This window comes from Thermobia domestica, chromosome 10 (assembly GCF_964235325.1).
Source record: "Thermobia domestica chromosome 10, izTheDome1.hap1.1, whole genome shotgun sequence".
NCBI classification, from domain to species: domain Eukaryota; kingdom Metazoa; phylum Arthropoda; class Insecta; order Zygentoma; family Lepismatidae; genus Thermobia; species Thermobia domestica.
The window spans coordinates 238,395,010-238,412,250 of NC_137463.1; the positions used below are offsets into that span (position 1 = coordinate 238,395,010).

The 17,241-nt window shown below is 36.7% G+C and overlaps 1 protein-coding gene across 4 annotated transcripts; it reads right to left on the reverse strand.

The window, feature by feature from the left end:
- Nucleotides 1-1,012: 1,012 nt before the first annotated feature.
- LOC145663114 (PEST proteolytic signal-containing nuclear protein-like) lies at nucleotides 1,013-16,797 on the reverse strand. Of its 4 annotated transcripts, none has more exons than XM_081729392.1 (4): nucleotides 16,622-16,797; nucleotides 8,943-9,118; nucleotides 5,727-5,857; nucleotides 1,013-1,555 (listed from the first exon to the last, which is right to left on the reverse strand). In XM_081729392.1, the coding sequence occupies exons 1-4, from the start codon at nucleotides 16,773-16,775 to the stop codon at nucleotides 1,432-1,434; spliced, it is 585 nt and encodes a 194-aa protein (XP_081585518.1). In that variant the 5' UTR covers nucleotides 16,776-16,797; the 3' UTR covers nucleotides 1,013-1,431. The 4 variants fall into 4 exon arrangements, with proteins under 4 accessions (XP_081585518.1, XP_081585519.1, XP_081585521.1 ...); XM_081729393.1 differs by having other exon boundaries at nucleotides 16,637-16,794; XM_081729395.1 differs by having other exon boundaries at nucleotides 8,943-9,135; nucleotides 16,637-16,790.
- Between the last annotated feature and the right edge of the window lie 444 nt (nucleotides 16,798-17,241).

Below are 17,241 nucleotides of genomic sequence, written 5' to 3' on the forward strand. Positions count from 1 at the left end.
GTAGGCGTCTTTTTACCGCGATGCATTGTGGACCAACACCTGGCAGTATCAATCGTTATGACAAGGGAAATCTCTATGTGTATGGCATGAAAAGAAAATCTCGTGTTAAGATCTTTTATAACACTTTCCCTAACAAATCTCTTAAGGGAATTCCTAGAACTTATTCCATCATATATACCCCGCCTTATTATGTTCATGAGCACCATATAAGGGGTTCTAGTTCGACCGCCCTATATACAGTACACAATGACAGTCTCCTTTTAGAGGAACTACAAAGACGAAATCTGTCCTGTTTAGTGTCCTCTCTTACTTACCTTGGATCCCATAGCTCCATTAGTTCGTGCATTAAAAACTCAATACTTCTATACCACAATGATGAATTTGCTATAGATAATTTAAATAAACGCCGCCTGAGGAAAATGGGAATTCCCACTGAAAATTTCGACAATCACTAAATAACCAGAATAAGTCCAAGTGAATATTTGTATTCGTGCATCAGTTTAGTTTCTTAAGATGTTATGCTACATTCCAGAGCTCCTTTGTGGCTGAGCGGTTAGCGTACGCGCCTTTGGCGTGTGAGACACGAGTTCGATTCCCGACGGGAGTTCATATAGTTCGGATTCCACGTTAATCAGTAGGTCCACGTCTCATATAGCCTCGCTCTGAAACGGATGTTAAACTCAAAACCAACTCAACTCAACTACTACTACATTCTGATTCATGCTTTCTTATTAATGTAGAGAAGCTGATATGTCTATCTTCCCGAAATAATTGAGTCAATAATTTATTTTTCAGTTTCGTTCTGCGAAATTTCTGTATTGTTTGCTTGGCTTTGACGAAAAAGTATGTAGCATAAAGCAAATTTCAGTTTTAACTTCTGGTACAAGGAAATGGGCAGAAGAAAGTGATGACGCCAGCTTCTAAGACTTTTGCTCAGTAAAAACAAAATTTTGTGGAGTCGAAAATTTTTGATGCCTTATCTTAATTTTTTTTTCTAAAAGAAAAGAACGTATCGTGTTGGAACTAAATATATTTGTGAGAGTTATTTATAGTAATAACAATACATATATACAAAAGTCGACACATTCAACTCATGACTGGAAAGTAGCTCAGCACATTTGTCACATAAACCTGTTAAGAATCTGCATTAAAATTATTCGCAATTCATTTCGTTAAGTCAAAAGTACACACAACGTAAGTCTAACACTGTTCTCTTAGAGAGTTTTACCAATAAAAAATAAGAAGTTGGAATGGCTTTTGAGCTTACTACAAGAATATTATTTGCATAGAATTACTCTGAATCACGCATTCAACATTTGCATACATTCGGTTTACAGCACAGATTTCTTAGTCTGTGCCACTTGAATACAACCACATTCTTTGTTTTTGGTTTTTTTGTTTTTAACAGAAAACAAACCTCAGCACTAGTTATTATACGTCTAAATCGGATTGGTCCATAGCTTTTTTCAAAGATTTCTCAAATATCTTTTTCGTGTCACAAAACCCTTGCTTCGTTTTACCAAAGGAATTTGGTCCAGCAGACGTTGGGGTATCTCTGGAATGAGAAAACAGTTATCCATTAATGAAGTACAGATTGCGAGCAGTGATACTACTCACAACAGCAATAAAAGATAACGCCTCATACATACCGTTAGAATTACAAAATTGTAGCACTTTCGAGGGAAATGGCTCTCATTTTCAGCTGACTTGATTTTGATAAAGGTTTAGAAAGGTCAAACCATGTGGGAAGGTGAAAGGATAAAATTGGTTATTTCAAGCAAACGAACTACTTCACATCCACGAACGCTATGACGAATGAACCTACGTTAAACCCTCATGATGTTACAATGGTAACACAACTTTACAGCTAAGCAGGGTCTCATGTACAGGAAAAAATGCTAACAAGAGTAAACTAGTACTGTATTTTTCCTGGAGAAACGACTTATCAAATGATATAAGGTCGTTAGTGAAATATTGATTTATAGAAAATCAACAAAATTATTACAGCCGTTTTCCAGAAATTCCTTTTTTTTTTTTTTTTTCCACACTTCACACTTGAATAAACTACACATATTTTTGGGGTAGGTCGAAGATTCGAAAAAACCTGCCTGAAGCATTGTATAAAAACCTCAAATTTAAAATTTAGTATCGATACGTTGAATGGTATGACTTATAGGCGAGGATATATCAGTACGAACGGACATCGAAAAATCACTTTTTTGGTATGTAGGGATTAAGAAACATAGAAATCCTTTGAAATATCGAATTCGATTTTTTTTTTTTTTTCACGATCATCATACATTCTTCTCTACTATCGTTGCTCAAAGGTAAAAAGTGCCAAAATATCCATATTTTTGATCTGGAGTTGGAAAATAGATTAATTAGGTACTACTTTCTTACCAATGCGCTGATTACATGATCACTAAGGTAAATAGCAGGAATTTGTATTCTTTCAGATTAAAAAATTCGTGACAGATCACGAAATAGACTGTTCTTATGAAGTGAGGTTAAGAACGATGCAGAAAACTGTGAGCGAGAAAAAGTCTCTTAGCGAAACTTGAAATATGTTATTTCCAACTCCAGGAAAGAATCCTGACCTTGAGAAGCCAAGCACAGATATAGACTTAAGGTCCCTTAGCTCCCATGACTGTTTCATTGCTAAACACATTTGAAAACATAACATATAATGAACCAAATATCATTTACGTTTACAAAAACGAAAAAATAAACGCATTTCAATGTAATGTGTGTTTAAACAACAAATCATTTCACTAATTTCCAATAAAATCGAAGGTGCCCAGTTTTTTGTATCCAGAAATTTGGGAACCTTGCTTATGAGAGCATTGGAATTTGCAAATGGACATTCAAAAACATAATAATCAGATAGATGAGGAAATATTGGTCGTTTCGTTTCCACAGAAAATGTACGTATAAACCTACGCTTTATTTATTAACGCTTCCACTACAGAATTCTTAAACAATCTAATACAAAAAATACCAAAGCTACTTGTTAGTATTTCTTTCCAAATCAATATTTAATTCAAACTTCTTAAGAATATTTCTATAACAAGGTTGGTTCTATATTATTCCTTTTTGAGTTATGTATCAATTACATAGAACACTTCTAAACTTTAGTTACTACAATTATCAATTTTTTAATTAACTTGGGAATCCGCTTCTTCGTCAGATTATTTCTTATACGTAAACAAACACTGCTATTTTATTGACATGACTTCCATTACATATTGAAGAAAATACTGCCGGTATAGTTGAGATTACTTGTAACATTCCGAAAGCAAAATCTCGCATTTCATGAATTTTGGAGAAATCTGATTTTTTCAAATTTAAAAAAGTCCAGAGTTGTGATTTCTACTGTGTAGTGTAGTTTTCTGAGCTTTTCACAGCTTGGTTTAGTTTGGAACCAACTTCAATAATTACTGAAGAAACTGAACTTAAACTATACATGCTTTTTTTTTTTTTTCACTCATTATACAACAGAAGCCATAAGATATAATACAACAATATTTATTTATGCAAAACCAAACATATGATAATAACAACTGCAGAACATAGAAGAAGTATAACGAACATAACAATACAAAATAAGACGTTTGAAAGTGTACCCAGATTTAAATATTTAGGATACTTAATAGATAACAAAAACAACACAACAATAGCAATAAAAGAACGAATTCAAGCAGGAAACAAAGCTTATCACGCCAACAACATGCTCCTGAAAAATAAGGTAATTAACAGAAGCACAAAATTAAAAATATATAGAACCCTCATGAGACCAATAGTAACATATGCTTCAGAAGTATGGACACTCACCAAAGAAAACGAAAATAACCTAAGCGTATTCGAAAGAAAAGTAATAAGGAAGATTTATGCCCCTGTGAAAACTGGAGAGGAATGGAGAATACGCTCCAATAGAGAAATAGAAGAAATTCTGGAAAACAAAGACATAGTCCGATACATAAAAGCACAAAGACTGAGATGGCTGGATTACCCATGGAAGAAGATCGCCTTCCCAAAAGGATCATGAATGAGAAAATCTTTTCTAGCAGAAGGAAAGGGAGACCCAAACAAGAGTTGGATAGATAATGTGCAAGAGGATCTCCGGATATTGAAAGTGGCTAACTGGAAACAAACAGCCAGACAGGAAAAGATGAAGGCAACTGGTGGAAGAAGCCAAGGCCCATATCGGGCTGTAGAGATGTGTGGTAAGGTAAGGTAAGGTAATTTATTTATGCGAAAGAAATATCCCGCTGATGAAGGTGGGAGTTCTCACTGAAAATTTCGACATTAATAAATATTTAGACACTTCCTGAAGTTAAATTAATAGTTAAATGCATGTTTCAGTTTAATTCCTTCTTTAGTCACCACAATCTAAACCCCAACCTGGCATATGTGATTTTTGTGCATGTACTGTAACTACTTGTTACTGATATTTGCTTATAAATGCAACTGGGTACATACTGAATAAATTAACTAAATCCGGTTCAAAATGAATTAAATCGTTTCGACATATTCTGATGTCTTCTTCAGTAATCTATAACCTCCAGACCCAGTAAAGAATTTTCTATACGTCGAACTTTCCCGAAGGAGTTAATGATATGCAACTCATCGGAACAAATTTACACAAAAAAGCTAAAAGCTAATGATTATTTACTGGGTATCAACATCAAAGTGGGGTTTTACAATTTATATGGATTAGTCAGGCTCAAGTGAAGACAATTTTCACGATAAAGTGATTCAAGTGGAGAAAGTGAGCACTACTTATCCTGGAATGTTTATTGGTAGAAGGTATTTCACTATTTTGTTTTGGTTTAGTCAGACTAAACGTTAACAATTTCTTAGGAAAAAGTTGCTTCGTTGCAGTAAATGCTAACTAGTTTTTGTGAAAATTAGTCTTTTATGATTTACATATCATTGAGACTTTACGAGTTTGGAGTGCAACTATGTTATGGACTACTGAAGAAGACAGATGACTACGTCGAAATGATTTAATAATTCTTTTAAACCAGACACTAAGGTAAGACATAGGACCGATAGAGATTTCATGAAAATTGTAGACCTTTACGTTGGCGGCCCTAGTACCCTTTTTACTTGTCACAGGGACATGAATGTGTCTCATAAGCTTTTCAACGAGCTATAGGTCATGCCTCTGTGACAATTAGGGGCGTCGCTAGGGCTGCCGATGTCAGGGTAGACAACAATATATATTTATACACGATGATTCTCGTTGGTACGATGTTCCGAATTTTTTCTTCCTTGCTATTGTATCTTCGCTTTTCGCCATACACACGGTATCACTAGTTAATATGTTTACTTTACTGATACCACTTTCTGTGCTTGTTGTTCCTTTGGGGGAAAGGAACTGCCCCTCCCAAATGCTGAGAGGGACGGGAACTAAAAACATCCAACTTTTCCCCCCTACCATTTCGCTGCAGGACCCCCAATGTGGATGAAATGCACACCGTTGGAAAATGACATCCTTCCTAAAGAGATAAAAACCTAATCATCTCTCTACGTTAATAAGGAGCTGAGCCACGGAGGTTTAAACCCTTCGCCTCAGTCCTTGAGCCGTTGGTCTTGAAAAGGTTAATAAATTTACTCGCCACTCATTTGTATCTTGATCCTTCCGATTCCCGATAAATTTATGATTATAAATAGATGCCCTCAGAAAACTACTTAATGGAACGTGCAACCGTTTCTCAACCTACCTGCCAATATTCCTCATTCTCATACGTGCTTCTGGAGGCATTTCTTCAGGTTCTTCCTCCTCGTCTACATTAAACGCTGCCGCAACAGATTGCGATTTCGGTTTCACCGCTGCCACAGGCGTTGTCGATTTCTGCGGAAACAAACATTAAAGTTCAGTGGGTAGCTGAGCATTTAATTCTGATTTTATAAAGTATCCAACTTGAGAAAGATATTTCGAGTAAACACAGAAAGAAGGAGAACGTTACACTATATGAAATTACACACAACCTTCATGTCACTGAATATTATTTGACAACAAGATTAAAATATTTAAGACAGGAGTGGCAATTCGCTAGAAGGGTAAATTTGTGGGACGTATATACAGCGTGTTTCTACATAATGCGGCAACTGGGAAGCGAAACTTTTTTATTTTATTTTTTTTTTTCGAGAGGTTAGTTTTGGCGCTGAAGTGGCGAATATTGTGTACAGTTTGGGGATACGTGCAAACATCTCTAGCTCGGACGATCGCCAGTATGACGCGTGAAGTGGCTAAATATAGACAGGTATTGTGATATCCCTCATCATTTCAATAATAGAACTAAGAATGAATATCAAGTTCAGTGCATGCTTTGGGAAAACTCAACAACGGAAATATCTTGAGATGTTGAAGAACTTTTATGGGGACAACTGCCTTTGTCATTGAGGATTTATGAATGACGTAAGATTCCGTGTTGGCGGGCAGTCTGACGAGCGCCCACAGTTCCCGTTCCTTTAAATCATCCATTATTATTCGGCGAATAGTCAGCTTATTCACTAACCCAAGGTCAGATATTACGCCGAAACTTGTACTTCGGTCATCTGAAGTTTGTCAATCATGTTAGTTATTCTGACAGAACCGTTCGAATCTGGACGTTCACCTTCTTCCGCAAACTCCCTACCAGCAGTAAACCCCTTAAACAGTTCAAACGCACGACGTAGAGAAAGACAATTGTTCCCATAAAACTTTTTCAACACCACAAATGTTTTCGTTGGAGTTTTCCTTAAGCACGTACATAACTTTGTACTCAATCTTTGTTTCACTGTTGAAACAGCGACAAGGAATCACAACAATAGTCAATACTTTTAACACATCATCGTCACACTGCAACTTTCTGCCAAGACAAAACTTCGCAGCGATAAAATCAGTCCTATTTCCTAATTGTCACACTGTGTAGTTCGGAAGCAGGAGAAAAAAGCTAGGCGAATCAAATGGGTGTTGGGCAATAAAAATGAGTGTCAGAATGATTCCTAACAACAATCTTCACAGGTTTGAAGCAGCAAAATATATGATATATAAGCATCTAGTTAACCTTCAAATTTTAATTTGATGTTGAGTTTAGCAAGGTTCCGCATGGAATCAAACCCGGGTATCGCTTAGCCACGAGCTCTACTTAACCTCTGAACTTATTGATTTATAGAATAATCTTGCATAAAATGCTACTCGTGAAAAGTGCCTGGCAGGCCTTCCAGTAGTTCCAAAGAGCGTGTAAAGATGTCTGTATTACATTACTGTAAACACAAGATATGTGGGCTTTTCAAAGATTTCTTAATATTTTCGCTTTTGTCACTTACGTTTATTACTTTTAGTCGTTAGTTCATTTAAAGCTATAAAAGCGTACTAATAGGTAACTATGTAATTTCTATCCCAGCTCCTTTCCTTTCTTCCATGAAGTCAGAATGTACTGTTGCCTGACCTTTTCCAATATTAAAAACAGAATAATTAATCAACCAAAATTATCGTTAACGCTACATATCACTTATGCAATATAAGGTAAGCCGTCATATTATTTAGGTATAGTATAAGCTGCACCTATGCAATCTTGTAATTGTAAAAATAAATGATCATTAACAAATTTATAAGACTTTTTATTGAAATCTTTGCTTATACCTTTCAATTAACTTACGTCTTACGTAGGTTCTTTCAGTTGTCTTCAAAGACGGATACTTTGTATGCAGTATAATTCGTACGTTTACCTTTCAACCTGTGATTTGCACTTGTTGAAGAATTAAATCTTCAGTTTTACGTAAATGTTATCCTTCTATGTTTAGAAAAGTCACATACGGCGGTATGGGAACTTTAGGCACCTTTTTAACCCTTGTTCTTATTTATTTATTTAATCATCCTAACGTATCTCCTTTCGCATTCATATCTGCACTAAATCTATTGGAAGCAGAATTAGGCGGGAAGAATGTAACTAAGCACATACCACACACATACTTTTGAGAGTTGATATATGTGCGAAGAGATAATTCTAAGATTTGACAAGTTTTTTCTTGGGGGGGATTGGTAATCCTGACTTTTTAAAACAGTAAATGTGGTATCCCATGAGCGGATTATTGGTTAAGTGACTGGGGCTCCAAGTATCTCCTGAGGTTAACGTGTCCAAGTATAAGGAATTATGTGTAGTAGTTATACAAAGCTTTGTTTATTTATTTTTTAACTTTCGTTAAGCTACCAGAGAACCACGTGAGGTTTCGAAACGGGTATAAGACAAAGTTTTCACTGGACGTCGTCCACCCCCTATACCTTTGCTATTTAATCGTGTGGTAGCGTGCGAAAATATCGAATGCAGTCGGAGCGCCCGCCAAGTGTGAACTGCAAATTAGATTTCTTCACTGAAATTCATTGTGATATCAGTAAAGATTACGGCGGGACCTTTGTAAGTGATGGCTATGTGCAGGAGTGCTGCACAGAGTTATGAAGGACTTAATACGACCAGAGTAATTAAGGGTAGAAATGTGTGGCGGCAAACGACCTTGATAAACGTGTGAACGTGGTTCGCGAAAGGCACAGATTACGATTTCAGAACTGTCTGATTTTGGAATTTCAGAGAACCCAGCAGCTGTCATCACGTAGTTCACACTTGGCGGGCGCTTCGATTACACTTGGTATGTTTTCACGCTCACTACTTCTTCACAAAGGTTAAATGGGACAGTGTCTATCGGTGCGTATGGGGGGGGGGGGGGGCATAAAATGAATACCTTTGTCTTATTGCCGTTTCGTTCTCACATGTGATTCTCCTCTGGTGGCTAAAGAAGTTATTGTAGATATACTGAATGATTAAGGGAAGTCCAGTTTTATTACGTAACACAGGAAGAATTACCATCTGTAGTTAGCATGTCTACTTGTAGTAATTTTTTCTGACAGCTCCGCGTAATAGATAAAAAACAACAAAAATCTACCAATAAAGACTCACCTGGGCCCCCAGTCTGATCTGGATACCCTTCTTGCCGGCTCCATCAGAGCCCTGGTCTGTCTGCTTCTTACTTAATCCAAACGTTATCTTCTGCTTCTTGTGTGATGTTAGGCTGCTGCTTTCTTCTGCTGATCGTTTGTCACCAGGGCTCTGATTCTCGCCATTCTCCATCGACCCTGAGTAAGGTGAAACACTGGCAAAGTTGAGATAATGGCAAAATTATAAACAACTAATCACTCAACTAATTCTCACAGTGATATCGGTTATTACGATTACTCATTTAAGCACTTGCTCTTTGTAACATTAGTTAACAATTGTTAAATAGATAATCACCTTGTATCCCAAAATAATTAACTCTTTTTTATATATAGTTTCGGCCCTCTCTGGAGCTTTCTTCAGTAACTTACCTCTCGCTACTCTTCCTCCCTTACATATTCAACTTCAAGGAGGATTCTTCTCAAATATTTGAAGATTCTCGCATTTCCTCACTTATAGAAATACATGGTGGCGAAAAAGTCCTGGAACGGTGCAGTATCTCGCGAAATATACAAATCAGCAAATACACGTGTTAAATAGTTTTAAAAGAGCTATCCAATGATACCAAACGCAACCTCTTATCCCCATCCACTTCGGGGGTTTAACTTTAAAATTTTAAATGAGAACCCCAATTTCTTATTACACATTTGGATTCTCCTGAAAAAGGGACAGTTAGTTGACACAGAATTAAAATTTTAAAGTTATCCTATGTACTCCCGAATTGGTGAGGATAAAGCATTTCGTTTGGTATATTGGATAGATTTTTTGGCACCATTTAACACGTGGTTTGTTTGTTTTGCTGATCTGTATATTTCGGGAGATATTGGACCGTTCCGGGACTTTTTCCGCACCCTGTGTTTTTGAATATTAAATTCTTAATTTTATGAATGCCTTGATAGAAAAAAAAAACTCGGGAAAATTCATTTCCACGATTAACACGAAGGAAAGAAGAGGAAGCAGAGGCAAAGTTACTCAAGATGATTTCAGAGAGAGCTGAAATTACAAAAAGAAAAATTAATTTCGATACAAGGTGTCCTTGTTATTTAATTATATTATTTATGTATCCTAGCGTTCACTAACAAAAGAGGCAGGTAAAGCTTAACGATACAAATATTTACAAAATGCACTTGAAAATACAGCAGCGTTTAAGTATAAACTCAATATAAATTTATTTTATATAATAGTGATCAGATTCAAATTGGCCATATATGGTACAATATTAACAAATTTATTTGTAACAAAAGTGAATCACCTTATGTCTCCGTATTTATTACATTAATTGAATATTTCTTTCCTGTCTGGGAACGACATCAGCACCATTTTAATTACTGTATCATCAGATCTTACTTTTACATCTACTGTAAGTTTTCATTTCTTTCAAGAAAAATTAGTTCAAGGTATTCAGTGATTTAATTTCGATTTTTGATTGCCCTTGATAATTGTTCTTGTATTGTCCATCAATTCACTGTTCTTACAACATCACTATTCACATTAACAATTTATACGGAATTCTACGATGTCTTTAATTTATACTCTGTGTGGTTGTCTGTTGATTTATTTTTGATTATTGTAAACACTAATTCCACTGGCAGATTTAACACTTTTGCAAATTATGTGAATTTTAAGACCGAGCTGGGTAGCCACTTATTTTGGATTGTGTAGTTTGACAATAAGATTTCTTCTGAAAGTTAGTTCTATATTTTTGATGGCATCTGATGTGAATTTGTGAAATAATTTTTAATTGACAATTCAACTCCAAGTGAGGGCAATGTGTCCAGACCCAATTTTTGAAGTAATGTAAATATCCCTAGAGAACGAACACCTGTTGAGATTCTATTTAGGTTCCTTAATACGACTACTACTCTTATTAACGGTGAACTTGTGTAAACTGCAAACGATATTCTTTGCCAATTATTCCGTTCTTACAGAAGTATGCTTAGCACACACAAGAAAGAAGTTCATGAAGTGCCGGGACGAAAATGATATTCTTTTGTAAACCGAAAAGGATAGTTTTATATTATTTGACCTATATTACAATAATACATGTATAGGGGGCAGACGTAGTAGTCACCAGGTGGTGCTGCCCTCTTTCCACTCTGGCGTAGTTACTGAGTAAAAATGGATGGCCAGTGGCTTCTTTACTAGTCCAGTGATAGCTTTGCACCTCACCCTGTCACAAAGTTATTATTCACATCCATTTTACCTGAATTAATGTGATTTTCAACTCCATGTTTGGAAATGAAAACTGTTGGTCCAAATGGTCCCATGCCGATCCCAAAATAAAATTTTTCAACATTTTCAAAATGTTTTCTCTTCTGAGAAAATCAAATGCAAAAGTTTGAATTTTTCGAAGAAAAAACTGAAAAAAAAATCTACAGTGCTATATACCAACTGAAAGCTCTTTTCATAACCTTTAGAATGACACCTTAACTAATGTACAAAGTACTATAAGTCAGTCGCAAATGCAAATCGAACAAATGCCACTTACACAATTTTTGCGAAATTTGAAGATCTGTAATTTCGAAATCAGTTTACATATCAACCTGAGATATCAAGGTTTATTATTTTCCAGCAGTATCCAAAAATGTGCCAAATTTCATCAGAATCTTATTACCAACTTTTTTGGAGCTCATAAAATATGGAAATAATTATTAAAATCGAAAGAGGAAAAGATAGTCTCTGCACTGAAAACCTTAACTTCTTAATGAAACTTCGTATGAAAAAATTCTAAGAATTCTCTATCTTCGCAAGCATATACATATATGTTTGTGTGTGTGTGTGAGCCAGGGGCGTACGCAGGGGGTGGATCCGGACCCCCCCCTCGAAATCCCGACTTTTTGTAAATGTAGTCTACTTTTAGGGGCACTTTTAGAAATTTTCATATAATTTAACCTCAAATTGTATTTGGACCCCCCGAAATGCTTTAGACTCCTCCCGAAAAAAATTCCTGCGTACGTCCCTGGTGTGAGCCGTCTACAATCAAATCGCCTAGAACTCCTTATATAACGAAAGAGAAAATCGCTTCGCAGTACATTCCAACGAGCAGTCTCATTGTTAATTTTAGCCATTGCATCAGTCAGTTGCGTTACGAGCTAAAACCGGGATTTTCCCTTTGGAGTCTCAGCACAAAGAGGTTGGCTGAAGAAGCAAGTTAGTCTGACAACGGGGGTGCGAAACGCACCCAGAACAGACCCACCACACCAGTGGAAATTTGGTGGGTTAGACGCCTTAATTAATATTTGTAGTTAATAACCTTCTAGATCGCATGTCAGTTGAAGGCGTGTGCTTAAGTATTTTTCTTTGACTGTGAATGTGTAAAAAGAAACGTTGTCAGTAAATGTTGTCAAAAGAAAATTCTAAGTGCGTCAACGCTGGGAAAACAAGGGACATCAGCGTGGAGACATTTGGTATCCTTGCAAAGTGAAGTCGGCGTGATCCTGGATCTAATCTCGCAGGATTGGTAAGTGTTCCTCTTCAACCCTGTACGGTCTACCAACGTGAGTGATAGTGGAACGAACTAAAGAAGCTTCATCGTGAATATTAAATGAACTGTACGTAAAGCCACCTGTTATATATATGTATACATACTAAATAACAAAAAAGGGAAAGAAAAACAATATATTGAGTTTCGAGTAAAAAGTGCACTTACTATCTTTTTCATAAATTGTAAAAATCGTAACATGTACCTGATAGCATTGCTTATTTACATTTGCATATGATTTTAATTTACAGCTTCAATATACTTATCATATGATTACGTCATTGAGTTTCACCCAATTGCCGAATTAATTTCTTAATACATTGAAAATGAAATGAAATCTTTCAGTTTTACGTCCCACGGTTATGCCGGTCAGGCTAAAGGAGACGGTGATTACGAGAAATGAATGAAATGGTGGAATGAAGAAAGTGGGAGGAAACGGGAGAACCCCGAGGAAACCCACGAGCACGGTGTTTGTCCACCACAAAGTCCACACGGCGCGAGTTGGGATCGAACCAGGGACCCCAAGCACCGGAGGTGAACGCTCTACCACTGAGCCACCGCGCCCCTTCTTAATACATTATTTGCATTGACTTAAACAACATATTCGTTTCAATATTAACTAATCGTGTTTACATCAAGCTCATCGTGCCTCAGTTCTAGACGGAGAGGATGTAAACATGGTCCAAGAGTAGTTCGTTGTGGCAAGCTGGGAGTATCCGCCCTTCAGCAATACGAGAGAGAGCGAGAGCGAGAGAGAGAGAGAGAGAGAGAGAGAGAGAGAGAGAGAGAGAGAAAAATAGGATAGATATTTCTACAGTGTTCAGAATTCGCGTATTATTCCGTCCATTTACGTTGATAGAAAAAAGCCACAACAAAAGATTCCAATCTGGCAGGGTAAGTAGAATTGGTTTGAAAACAGTTGATTTGACATTGACTCACTCATATACGGAAATATTAACAATGAGAATGTAAAGATATTTTCGAAAATAAGAGAGGTTCCATATGTGTATATTCAGAGGTACAGTTTAACATTCATTTAGTAAAACTGACAGAAGAAAAAAATTAAAACCCATTGCAGCTCGAGTCTAAGTTATATGGATTTTACGACGAGGAAAGGCCAAATTCCTACCCTGACCGAGTGTGCTACGAGAGCTGAAATTTCGCGTACTGATAATTACTTTCCCACGCCCACCATTTACATTCTTCCCTCTCCACACACTTCTCACATACATGAAGCAGTTTGTTGAAATCTTGCAAATTTGGTAACAAACAAGTACGCCACTTTGTAATAACCTCACTATTATTTGCGATTTTTTTTTTAACCCGTAGAGTTATTCAAGTTTAGAATGAGATGTCAATCGGAAGGTTGTGAACACAATGTATACGACAAACAAAATTAGAAGCAACACAGCATGCAGGTGTACGGTGAGTTAACAGAAAACACATTTGACAGTAAACTCAGGTTTTCTTCCTCAATAGCACCCCGTAACTTTTACAGCAAGTGCTCTAAATATGCCATTACTATAGTAAACATTTATTGTAAGTTAAGAATATCACACGCCTGTGACAAATAACATGTAACTTCGTTGGATTATTTATCCTCTTTAGACTGGGAGTGGTGACGAAACCTGCTTCAACCCGCACCCTAAGAGATCCAGGATTTTTTTACCTTTGAAGACATTCTTTAAATTCTGATGTGACGCACAAATGATACAGGAAAAATGAGAATGCGTTTGCAGAACCATATATCCAATATCTGTCATACATATCGACTTATCGAACCTAATTTTAAATATTTTACTCAGCAAAGAATTCAAGGTAATCAAGAAGTAGAAAGCAACTGATGTTGCCAACACTGCTAAACTTATTTCTTTCAGTTGAATTTCTCAATCGATTCTGTAAAAATAATTTCGTTACATATTCATTAAAACTTCCTTATTAACAGTGTAATTTGAAACGGATATATATATAAACTAATGGGGAAAAGTTAGCTAGCTCCACTTTTCGTATATATACAACTAGCGTTGATTACCCACTTCGCTGGGTTGAAATGAAAACTAAATACACAATTCCTTTATATTTATATATATCCCCTCTCCTCCAAGTGTCACTGTTCATGTCACCCACCCCAAAAAAACTATGGTTTCGACACTACTATCGGTCCTTTTCGATCATTTTTAAATATCTTCCCCTCCTCCTGCCTTAACACGTTCTCTGTGGCAGTGTAAAACTGAGTTTGGATCTCAGTGCTATACGTGTCACGCGTCACCGGTGACTCGTGTAGCGCATGGACGTTAGTAATGTTTAAAATCTGTACAAACGAAAATACCACAAACGAACAGAGGTAATAGCATGCATAAAACGGCACAGCACAGAAATGAAATATCGCACGAGCCACCGTGACTCGTAACGCAGCGAACATGTTAAGTTGCACTGTCAAAGTGAAAGGATTTTTATATATATAAACAGGCCCGAATTTTATCTAAGTGGCAAATTTGATGGAGATTGGTCGGATGGTTTAAGTTATTAAGTCACATAGTTACTTTCATTTATATATATATATATATATATATATATATATAGGTGTTTATTAATTTATAAAACAGGGAAACATCATCATTTTCACGATCCATTGGAATGCAAGGATGCATTCAATTTTGATCATTTACAAAGCAAATGAGCAATTCACTCGACCATTCAAGTTTCAGCACGAACACGTCGATCTACTGTTTAAGGTAGAATCTGAACCACAAGCTGCTTCTCCGACAAATTGGTCAGCTAACTCAGATTTGATCTCCTCTTCGATAGGATTTCGGAGATCCTCAAGTGAAGTAATTTCACTACTCACGTTCAATAGACGTGAGGCTCTACTGACGAGAGAGGTGGTCCAATGTTCTCCAGCTTAAGTAGCTTCTTTATTAGTTTTTCGTTGACCGTTAAGACTAAAATAATCCTGCTTCTTAGCTTCCTGATGTCTTTCACTATCTGGCTGTAGTTTATAAATTTATTTTTTAAAAAAGAAGATAAGCTCTTAATGACACTCGAACGGTTTAAAAATGAAATGAAATCTTTGAGTTTTTACATCTTACGGTTATGCCGGTTAGGCTAAAGGAGACGGTGATAATGAGTAATGAATGAAATGGTGGAATGAAGAAAGTGGGAGGAAACGGGAGAAACCCGAGGAAACCCACCCACACGGTGTTTGTCCACCACAAAGTTCACTTGGCGCGGGTTGGGATCTAACCCGGGACTGCAAGCACCAGAGGTGAACGCTCTACCACTGAGCCACCGCGGGAAGGAAGGAAGCGGCCTGGGACCTATACGGTAGGTACCATCCCGGCATTTGCTTGGTGTGAACGGAAAACCCAGGAAAACCTCATCCAGGATGGCTGATCTGAAAACGCTTTTTACACTTTTTCGAACGAGTGCCCCACCGGGAATCGAACTCGGGACCGCTCGCACCGAAGACGAGAGCGTTAGCGACTACGTTACGCGAGGCCACAACAATCCCATTGTGTCGGCCTAACTATATATCAAGGGTACCGGTAACTAACAATACTTCCAGTTATTTATAGTCATATTCGTGATTCAACCCTACAGCTTTATACTATTAGTAATATATACGAGTTTGAACATTCTATAGAATAAAAAAAAGTGTAACTATGTTTAAGGTGGTGAGTGGTGACCCTCAACTACAACTATACCTAATAAAAGGGAAGCCTTAAAGAACGGTATAAATCATCTACAAAGGGAAAAATTATTGAAAATTGTATCGTTAAAATTATTTTGCACAATTTTATTTCCTTCGGTAGGATCTAGGTTAAACTTTATATACACATGATATAAATTGGTGCAGTTTTATCATACGGATCCGTCGATTGAAAATATACGGAAAAAATTACGGAAGTCTTTAATTTGTCCATTTTATGTCAAGAACAGAACCCACCGAATCCCTGTGAAGCTTCTAACTCGTTCCAACACCTACTCCTCCAACTACCACTTATACTAAGGATTTATACAGTAAAACTGTACGAACAAATTAAAGTTAGAGAATGTGTCTGAACATGTTAACACCGTTGTTTGTTATGATTAGTACTTTTTTTTTTCCTCCATAACCATCTACACTAAAAACAAAATAAAATAAAATAAAAGCTGTTATAACCTCTATCTGCTGCACCTTTTTCTTTTTCAGCCATATCTTGAGTCCTGTGTTTTGAATCTTGCAAAAAGGGCCAATGCCTGTTAGAAATTTCTTTGGACTCCGCACCAGCAGTCTCTCGGAGCAACGGAGAACTATTCTTGTTGACTTCGGCCATTTTCAGCGTCGTCAATTCAGTGTTGCCAATGACATTTATACAGTGAACCATAGAGTAATAATGCAGTGAACACCCTCAATAACGGACAAAAAGGGGAATAGAGGCAATGGGCATTTAGGAGTTTTTCCACAACCTTAAAACCTAAAATTGGATACAAATATGAATTATAACGTATAATGCTGGGACACGATTATCTGTCCGTAAATGATACAGGGTGATTCCGTATAAGGCCTTCCTTAATTCTATGTACAATGGCATAACGCAAAAAGAGTTATAAATGCTAAATCAAAATAAACTAAAAATACCAATTTTTCGTTGATCGAAATCATACTGACAGATAAATAAAGGTGCTCGTAGGGTTACCAGACATCCGTATTTACCAGGAGAAGTCCGTATTTTAAAGGCTTATCCTGGTGTCCGTATTTATTTTTGGAAATTTGTAAAATGTCAGTATTTTTAGCTACAA